Source organism: Pongo pygmaeus, chromosome 3, assembly GCF_028885625.2.
Source record: "Pongo pygmaeus isolate AG05252 chromosome 3, NHGRI_mPonPyg2-v2.0_pri, whole genome shotgun sequence".
Lineage (NCBI taxonomy): Eukaryota > Metazoa > Chordata > Mammalia > Primates > Hominidae > Pongo > Pongo pygmaeus.
Window position 1 is genome coordinate 65,397,022 of NC_072376.2, and position 10,726 is coordinate 65,407,747.

The following is a 10,726-nucleotide window of genomic DNA, read 5'->3' on the forward strand; positions in this document are numbered from 1 at the left end:
GCAGTTCTTTCTTAGAGAAAGATTTTGGTACATACCATTTTCTTCATTTTGTAATTGCTAGTGATGATTAAATGGCCCTTGTAGATTGATGCTTGAGACAGCCTGCTAGCTAGGTATTCCTGAATTTGGCTCTACCATTAGACTGCTTGCAGTGGAATGTCCTTTCTGGACTTTTTGTCTGTTTCATACCCCATACTTACACCCCTGACCCTGCTACTGCATGATCAGTGCATGCATGACAAGAGAACAGCGCTGTGCAAATACTGGGTGCTTAATAATGGCTTGAACAATTGTGTCTGCTGTTTTCTTCTTTCTTTTCCCTCCTGATACTCTTCCAAGGGAGTCTGTATGGAGTAGAGTAAAACAAAACAAAAACTTCACATGGGCTTTGGTATCTGAAGGCCTAAGTTTAAGTCCCAGTTCTACCCTTTATTAGCCATTTTCTCCCTAATCCTTGGCTCCCTCATCTCCAAAGGGGAAATAGTTAAAAGACATGTTTCTCCGTCTTAGGAGAAACAGATGCACCATTGTCTGTGGAAATGCTTTGTCAATCATGAGAGGACATGCCATTTAAAAAATTACTGGATCAAGAATTTAAGGAGCTGTCCTTTCTAAGGCAGCTGAATTATTGTCCAAACTCACCAACCCTAGTTGATTCAATCCCCTAGATATCTCTAGAATGAGCCCATGTCTCCAAACCTCATGGGCATTCCCTTTTTCTAGCCAAGCTGCCTTTCTTTCTCCTGAGGAAGTGCAGTATTTGTCTCCTGGGTCTTACGCCTCTAGTCTTATTCTTTTCAATCCAGAGTCTATTCTCTAAAGGGCATATCTGATCTTGTCAATCCCATGCTTAAAATCCTTCAGTGGCTCTTCATTGCCCTCAAAATAATAATCCAGACATTCCAGTTATGTGATTTTGGATAAGTTCCTCAAACTTTCTATGCCTTGGTTTCCTCATCTGAAAAGTTGGGATAGTAATACTCACCCCTAGAGAGGTACTGTGGTGAACACGTCATGAGATGCTGCTTAGACAGCATCTGGCACAGTGTCAGGCATGCGGCAGATTATCAGTGAGGGCTTCCTGAACAAGTGAAGGCAGGAATGATTGACTATGGTACCAGTAGTTTTTGACAACTGTTACTTTTAGGGGTTGGACTTAGAAAGTAGGCTTCGCTTGCACCCTGTGTATCATATCCTCTTAACTTGTGGAGTTTCCTGAGTGAAGATGTCACCAGGAAATCTCATTCTCTCCTCTCTGTATAGGGAGGAACCAGCCTCTTGGGGTAGGGGAGAGATAATTAATTTCCATTCTTCTCCTTTGGCCCAAGGTCTATGCAGCATGTTCCAGAAGGCTGCTTGTAGTGGGAAGTAGGCTGGTATAGGAATGAAGAATGCACTTTCTGTCTCGGTGGGCCCTTCCAGTGAATAGGACTTCCCTTCCCTCCACTTGGGCTGTAAGTGATTTTGATAGCATCAACTAGACTCACCCAAAGCCACATGGCCGGGAAGGAGCATTCCCAAGAAGGAGAGGATCTGTTGTTCAACAGGTCTTATTCTTTGGACTCCTGAAGGAAGCTTTGGAAGTCAAAGGAGAAAAATGAGCTTCATTTGAGAGGGCATTATTCCTCCTAAGAACAATAAGCCCAACATTCTCTATGTCATTCATCTTCCCAACATTCCTGTGAGCTAGGGAGGGAGTGCTTCTGCCAACACATTTTATAGATGGGACAAGAGGGTCACAGAAATATTCATGACTTTCTCAAGTTTCTGCAGTCAGTGGTAGACTCTGAAATAGGCAAAATATCTTGTTCCTCTCAAACCACTGCTCTTTCCTGAGACAGCAGCTCTGGGGGCGAAAACGAGGGGACAGTGAGACTCAGCCCACCTTCTCTTTGCACACTAAGCCTCTGTTACATGTAGGAGGAAGAGGTTGTCTTCAAATCACTGCTGGGTTCAGTATCCTTTAAGGAGGCCTTCAGATGTTTCCTTGCCTAGCTTTCATTGAATGGTTGCTCTGTGAGCATTATCCAGAAAAACTTTCCAAGGAGATGGCCAGACAGATGTGAAACACTTAGTAATATATCCAGAGCTCGATGGAGGAATCCCATGCAATCAGGAAGCCAAGCAGAAGGCAGTTGATCACTCCATCTGCTGTTGTTGTCTTTAGTCCAGAACTGGACCTCAGAAGTAGGATTCAAAAGAACAGGCTCATTGAAACTCCTCAGTTATATTATACTTTGAAATGTACATTCTCAGGAAATTAAGCCTTCCATGTGTGCTAGCAGAGAAAGATTTTTATTTTGTTCTGTTTTTCTAAAGGATGTTTTGAAGGTTGCTATTAAGTTTGTGGTTGAAAGATAATGAACTTAGGTATCACTTGTGGTATCTGCAGTCAAATATACCACCACTAAAATATAAATATTTGCTCTTTTGCAGTCAGTATCTGCAGAACAGTAAGCGAAAGAGCAGGCCTGTGAGTGTAAAAACATTTGAAGATATCCCATTAGAAGAACCAGAAGTAAAAGTAATCCCAGATGTAAGTACATCTTTTAAAAATAGTCTTAGAAATAATACAAAGGATGAAACACTAGCTGGATAAATATTAGCCTAAGCATTAAAGTCTTGGAGCCTCATTAGAAGGCTGCCCTCGAGTGTGTGTATCATGGGGTCATTATGGAGATGGAACTTTGTTTTTTTCATAAGTAAAGCCCTTGGTCCAAGGTTCAAGACAGTGTAGCTTTCTGACCAATTTCAATAAAGTGCAAGTAGTGTCATAGTGAAGACAGCGATGGTAACAGGCATTGTCAGCTGCTGATTTGTAAATTTTCTCTTCTCCCTGGCCTGTGTCTACTCATAGGAAGCAGTTGCTTCCTTTTGTAGCTTGGACAATTCGTGGCTATGATACCTTTATGTTCTTCCACAGGACCTTATTTGATAAACATGATAGATGGGTTGAGAAATCAGCTTAATTAAATAGTTGGTAATTTTATATGCTCAATTAACTGTGCCATCTCATTGTCTCTTAAAAAGGACAACCAGACGGACAGTGGTATGGTTCTTGCCTCAGAAGAGCTGAAAACTTTGGAAGACAGAACCAAATTAGCTCCATCTTTTAGGTAAGACTCAGCCACATTAAAAAGACAAATTTCAATAGGAATTTTTGGAAGGAACTTAGGACTTTCAATGTAAGTGCAGAATTTTCCCTATGGGGTCTTTGTTGGAGAAATTAGCATCAATTTAACAAATAAAGAATGGAAACTAACCACACAATAAAATTAAGTGACAAATCTAAAAATAATCTGAAATAAATTAGAGAATTTGGTCAATTTTTATGAGAATTCATGAATACTAGGGAATTTCTGTGTATATTTACTGTGGTCAGTAAGTAATGGCTAAATGAAAAAGGTGATTGGATGTGATCCCTAAAGCTGGCAATATGATTACAATCTTTGTGGACTCTGAAGAATTTTTAAGTCTGTATACAAATGGGTGCATCTGTGCTTAAGAAGTATGATATATAAATAAGCCAATATCTATTTGTTTGAGACATTTAAATATTATTGTCTGAATTCATAAGTATTTCATTGTGAGAAAAGTATTAAAATTAGTTTTAAATATAATCTCCACTCTGTGGTTCAGTAGGAATTTGTAGGTGTCTTGAATACGTGTATGTTCTCTTAACATAACAAATCAATGAAAATCTATATTTATAAGAATACTAGAATAAGTATAGTTACATATTTGCTGGAGTTTATTTGCTAGAGTAGTCTTACCTAAAGGTAAGAATAGAGGAGGTTTTGATCTGCTTATAATCTAACTTTTATACAAAATGGGAATACTCACGGGTTTTTGAATAATGTTCATACCAAAAAGAAAACAAACAAAAAAAACCCCAACACATTAAAAGGTGCCATTGTGCTATTTTATTGTTTTCTTTAGTCAAGGTAAGAAATTGTGAAAGTCAATGATATGTTTCATTCATTGATTCAAAAAATGTTTATTTGGCAAGTATCATGTGCAGAGCACCATGCCATTGCTTGAGACACCTACATTAGTTTTGTTGGGGTTGAATTGAAAGAAAAAATTGTATTTCTCATTATTTGAAGTAACTTTTAAACTATGTATAAACACGAGTTACTAAAATTCCCTTTTGCAGTTTTAACATGAAGAAGTTGGGTAAAACATCTATTACCGGGAAAAAACACCTTAGAATGGCTTGTGAAAGTGTAAATCCTGAAGTTTTAGATCAACACAGCCTGCATTTCTAGGCTTTGACATGATTACCGTCTGTCAGGATTCCATGCCATTGAAAACATTTTCTAGTTGCTGCTGAGTGACTGGGGTCCTCAGTCCTTCCATGGAATGTGGTTTTGATGAGTAAAAAGCAGCATTTGATATGTCTGGCTTGACTGCACACATGCTTCAAGTTATTAAAGTTTAAAGTTGCTCAAGAGCTTTATTACCACCATACACATGCCCCGTAGTTCCCAAATTGCCACAATAGGAAAAGCAGAAGTGAAATTTAAGAACATCCCAATTTCCTTGAATATCATGCAAAGGGCCCTTTGGCACCTGTCACTGTATACAAACTTGTCAATCTGTGAGGCCATAAACATGTTCCATCAGTTGGGGCCTTTGCATAACTCGAGAGAACTGCCTTTCATCCCATTTGAGGCTTGAAAGACTTGGACCTGAGTAAGAGGACTTATCTGCAACTACTAATTCATGCGAGTACCTGAAAATAGACCTTGTCCCTGTAAACCTGCTATGCTGATTAACAACTGGGAGAGATACGGGGCTGCGGTCCCCAGGGAGATGGCAGCCATATGGAGTTGGGAATGGGGTGAGGGTAAAAAGCAAAAGAATTGTCTTCTCTCTGCCAACTCATTTGTTTTCCATTTCTTCTGCAGTGGAATGGTGCCCAGCAAAAGCAGGGAGTCTGTGGCATCTGAAGGCTCAAACCAGACAAGCGGCTACCAGTCCGGATATCACTCCGATGACACAGACACCACTGTGTACTCCAGTGAGGAAGCAGAACTTTTAAAGCTGATAGAGATTGGAGTGCAAACCGGCAGCACAGCCCAGATTCTCCAGCCTGACTCGGGGACCACACTGAGCTCTCCTCCTGTTTAAAAGGAAGCACCCACACCCCCAACTCCCGGACATCACATGAGAGGTGCTGCTCAGATTTTCAAGTGTTGTTCTTTCCACCAGCAGGAAGTAGCCGCATTTGATTTTCATTTCAACAACAAAAAAAGGACCTCGGACTGCAGGGAGCTAGTCTTCTAGGCATATCCTGGAAGAGGCTTGTGACCCAAGAATGTGTCTGTGTCTTCTCCCAGTGTTGACCTGATCCTCTTTTTCATTCATTTGAAAAGCATTTATCATGCCCCCTGCTGCGGGTCTCACCATGGGTTAAAACAAAGACGTTCAAGAAATGGCCCCATCCTCAAAGAAGTAGCAGTACCTGGGGAGTTGACACTTCTGTAAAACTAGAAGATAAACCAGGCAATGTAAGTGTTTGAGGTGTTGAAGATGGGAAGGATTTGCAGGGCTGAGTCTGTCCAAGAGGCTTTGTTTAGGACGTGGGTCCCAAGCCAAGCCTTAAGTGTGGAAATCGGATTGATAGAAAGGAAGACTAACGTTTCCTTGCATTGGAGAGTACTGGAGCCTGCAAATGCATTGTGTTGGCTCCGGTGGAGGTGGGCATGGGGTCTGTTCTGAAATGTAAAGACTTCAGACGGGGTTTCTGGTTTTAGAAGCTTGCGTGTTCTTCGAATTGGGCTAAAGTAGAGTTCGTTGTGCTGTTTCCGACTCCTAATGAGAGTTCCTTCCAGACCCTTACGTGTCTCCTGGCCAAGCCCCAGGAAGGAAATGATGCAGCTCTGGCTCCTTGTCTCCCAGGCTGATCCTTTATTCAGAACACCACAAAGAAAGGACATTCAGCTCAAGGCTCCCTGCCGTGTTGAAGAGTTCTGACTGCACAAACCAGCTTCTGGTTTCTTCTGGATGAATACCCTCATATCTGTCCTGATGTGATATGTCTGAGACTGAATGCGGGAGGTTCAATGTCAAGCTGTGTGTGGTGTCAAAGCTTCAGGAAGGATTTTACCCTTTTGTTCTTCCCCCTGTCCCCAATCCACTCTCACCCCGCAACCCATCAGTATTTTAGTTATTTGGCCTCTACACTCCAGTAAACCTGATTGGGTTTGTTCACTCTCTGAATGATTATTAGCCAGACTTCAAAATTATTTTATAGCCCAAATTATAACATCTATTGTATTATTTAGACTTTTAACATATAGAGCTATTTCTACTGATTTTTGCCCTTGTTCTATCCTTTTTTTCAAAAAAGAAAATGTGTTTTTTGTTTGGTACCATAGTGTGAAATGCTGGGAACAATGACTATAAGACATGCTATGGCACATATATTTATAGTCTGTTTATGTAGAAACAAATGTAATATATTAAAGCCTTATATTATATATAATGAACTTTGTACTATTCACATTTTGTATCAGTATTATGTAGCATAACAAAGGTCATAATGCTTTCAGCAATTGATGTCATTTTATTAAAAAACATTGAAAAACTTGAAGGAATCCCTTTGCAAGGTTGCATTACTGTACCCATCATTTCTAAAATGGAGGAGGGGGTGGCTGGGCACAGTGGCTCACACCTAAAAACCCAGCACTTTGGGAGGCCAAGGTGGGAGGATCGCTTGAGCTCAGGAGTTCAAGACCAGTCTGGCCAACATGGTCAGATTCCATCTCAAAGAAAAAAGGTAAAAATCAAATAAAATGGAGAAGAAGGAATCAGACATAATTTCCATGTGGTTGTTTTACATTTTTACTGGTTTTCTTACTCTTCTTATAAGGGATATTTTCATAAACAGGTTATATATTTTACAAACCAATAAATGTATTTGTAGTACAAAGTATGAGGGTATAATATCACCACAACTATTTTGAGGATAAGTATGTCTGGTTTAAAGTTTAACTGCTCCTTCCCTCTTCTTCTTCATTACAAAGAATTCACACACACACACACAGACACACTCATCCCCCACGCATACACTCTCCAACACCCACACCTCCTCCCAGCCCCCTCCACACCCACACATCAACCCCCCATACTCACACTCACACTCCCTCACAGTCACACCCACCCCCACACACCTACACACCTACCAGCACACACATACCCACATACAGATCCACCCACACACACCACCCACACACACCCACCCACATACACACACCCCACACACACACCCACACACACCCACCCTCACACCCACACCCACCCACATACACCCCCACACGAACACCCCCATGCACACCCACCCCCACACACCCATCCACACATACACCCACACATCCAACCCCCCCACACTCACACCCACACCCCACATACACACCCACACACAACCCACCCCCCACAGTCACAATCCCCCACACATTCCCCCATATACCTCCTACACACCCACCACACTCCACCCCCACACATCCACACTCCCACACACGTCCCTCCACACACACCCCCCAACACTTTTTCATATTATATTCTAAGCACTTTTGAGATTGTTAAAACAGAGATATGTGATTCCTTGGCCCTCCAGTGAACTCCGTATCTGTTAGAATAGCCAATCAAGAAACTCAGGGGGTGAAAGACCCTGAGACAGGTGATCAGAACCATGGCAGTGCAGGGAGGCATGGACCAGATTTACAGTCTCTAATATTCTACTCTATACTTACAGAGTCAGAACATAAGATCCATTATTGCCATTTTGAATGATTACCATCACCCAAATTCAGTAGGTGGAGTTAGTTAGTAAATTATTGGCCCAAATAAGTGACCTTATTTTTTGTGATTTTTTAATACAAGATCTTGAAATGTTTATCTAGTCAAATATGCCTCTCTCTCTTTTTAAAAAATGGCTCCTAGGTTTTAAAAAATTTTATTAAGGAAGATCTTCCCAACTCTAAACTCCCAATTCTAAATTTTCTTCTTTTATTGCATTTAAATCCATTTGGGATTATTTGCATATATGGAGCAAAGTGAAATAGGAGTCTAACTTTATTCCTTTTTTCAAGCAGACCATCAATCATGGCAGCACCGTTTATTAAATATCCCTGTTTTCCCTGTGGTTGGCAACAACCCTATTGTATCATTGTTCAAAACTAGCACATCACTGAGACGTTCTGCATAGCTTTGTGATGAAGGGTGGGGCTGTTGCTGTTGTGTGTTCTTGGGGATGGATGGCACTTCCAGATCAGGGATGAGAACATTAGGGTCTCCTGAAGGACATTGGTAAACTGTGGGTCAGGCTGGCCTTGTAGAGAGTTCCTCATCTGTTCCTGTTGTTACAGTCTCTTTCAGTAAATGAATGGAAGAGTCTAGGTTATTTGGGTTGGAGAAGACCTTGTACGAAAACACAGGATTTTCTTCACTTTAAGAAAAAGAGAAGATTTTCTTTTTCGTAAGTGGCTCTGGCATTGCTTCCAATGCCAGAAATTTGGATTCAGCTGAAACTTCACACTTTATTAAGAAATGCTTTCAGCACCTCAGGCAGAATGATTAGGAGGTGAGGTTTGGCCTTCTTCCTCTCTTTCTGTCTTCCATGCCTCTTGTTCTTAGCATTTTTTTTTTCTCCTCATTTGCCCCTGTATTGAAGAAAAATCTGTGGTTTCTAAAAGTGCTTCCTGCAGGGTCTTATTTTCAAAGCTTTCTTTGAAGGCTTTTGGTGTGTTTTAGGTGGGGCTACTGTTTCTCCCTCTGGCTCCTGCCCTCCCTCCTTCACTCCCTTGATCCACTTCTGTCCTTCTCCCTCCCTTTAAATCCTTTTGTATCCTCATCTTCCATTTCTCTCTCCACTCACCTTCTTCTCTGCACCCCAGACCCCAGCAGGAGAGGTGAGAGCTGTGGGGGGTGTTTCAGTTCACTACCCCGATTAGGTTTTCCTATCAATGCACATTCCTTTGTCCTCTTCAACAAAAGGAAGAAAAGCAAAAAACCACAACCCACAACTTTCTAGTTGCTGACTTAACCCAATTTTCCTGTACCCCCAGCATGTCTTTCTTTCTACCTTTGACTCAGATATTTATCAGCAGATGATAAAATGCAGGCAAACCCAGAAAGCTAAAGTCTTTGAAAAAAATAGCTGTTCATACACATCTTTTCTCATTTGCATGGGCCTTTCCCTTAGGGGCACTGGGCAGTCCATGTATTCTTGGGTATGCAGTGAACACAGCTCAAAGGGGGTTCTAACACATTTTTATAAGATTGCGTTTCCTAAATGAATCTCTTCCATTTAAGGGTTTAGGCATAATTAAAAATCTGTAACATTTTTGTGAAAGCAAATTTAAGTTTAACTCTTGGAAAAGTTACAGACTGCTCTTAGGTGCTAAAGAAATTAAAATGGTAAAATACGGTTTACCCTGTTTTTGATTGAAATGGAGAAAAGTGGTAGAATCTGGGAGGAGCAACCCAGAGAGAAATTAACAGTCAAGTTGACCTGAAGTTCTGGTAGTAGAACATACTGGCCCCAGGAGAGGTCTAACTCAGAGATAAGGAGGGAGTTATCTGAGTTAGGAAAAAGTATTCTAATGAAGACTACTGATAAGACAAGGTTTACAGTAAACTGTGGTTGATATCAAGTGAATGTTACTGAGAAGACATCAAATTGCACCATAGATTTTATTTGCTTTATAACACAACATATGACTTTCCTGTAATTACTTAATGCCTCCTAGATGTTAAATTCAGCAATTTTGTGAATTTTTTTTTGTTTAAAAATAAAAAAATGAAAATATGTGGTTTAATTTTTTGTTTTATACGCATCTGTTGTTTATGCCAAGCACTTTAGAACATATAATCAGTGTACTTACCAAAAGCTGGTGACAGTGGACCCTCATCCCTTAATTGTTTGAAGCTCTCAACTTTTAGACATTGCAATAGAAAAACAGAATAAGAAAATGGTTTTTACTCTAACTTTATTTCATTTTTTGCTGTGTTTATCTTTTCCTTTCTTCAGGAAATAATATTTTGGGGGAATAAATTCAGGAAAGACACCGATTCAAAAAAATTTTCATTACATATTTACTGTTTGGTGCAAACGTATACAAGAGCTTTGATTATCTCTAAAGAAAATAAATGGGCAGGGACATGAATAGCTAGACACTTGCAGCCACATTTCCTTTTAGCTATATCTCTGGAAATCAACCCATTATTTTCCTTTAGCACAATAAGAACAAAGAAACGCATGCTATCAAGGCTCACTAACCCATAAAATTATCCTTTCTTAATCACATCATGCAGGACCAACACTTTCAATAATGCCAAACTAGCTTGTTTCCTATATTTTTCATGATTTCAGATTTTAGTTAGAAAACACATGTATTTGTAGAAAGGTCCTTTTGTGGGTTGAATTCTTCCAGTTAAAGGTACTGTCATAATGTCCGACTCTGGGTCTATGTGCAGCTCACAGGATCCGGGCATGGAATGACTCACCAGGAGCCCTCCGAACAAACCTTACCAGGAGAGGTTTAACGAGACTCTGGTGCTTTGCATGGGAGATCTCTTTAAGCTGAAATAACTTATCCTGACCAAGGGGATTGAAAACATTCCATTCATTGCCACAGAGAGAACGTAACCGGAGTGAAAACCCAGATACGAGGCAGAGAACTCAAGCTAGACAGAAAGTGAACAGCAATATCTCATAGTC

General features: G+C 40.5%; 1 protein-coding gene across 1 annotated transcript in view; it reads left to right on the plus strand.

Annotated features, from left to right (window-relative positions):
• KDR (kinase insert domain receptor) overlaps window positions 1-6,768 on the plus strand; it is a 47,294-nt gene extending 40,526 nt beyond the window's left edge. Inside the window, exons 28-30 of the mRNA XM_054485807.2 lie at window positions 2,437-2,536; window positions 3,031-3,116; window positions 4,911-6,768. Of these exons, the coding sequence (XP_054341782.1) occupies window positions 2,437-2,536; window positions 3,031-3,116; window positions 4,911-5,133 (409 nt within the window). The 3' untranslated portion in view covers window positions 5,134-6,768. The remainder of the gene's footprint in view (window positions 1-2,436; window positions 2,537-3,030; window positions 3,117-4,910) is intronic.
• The last annotated feature ends 3,958 nt before the right edge of the window (window positions 6,769-10,726 follow it).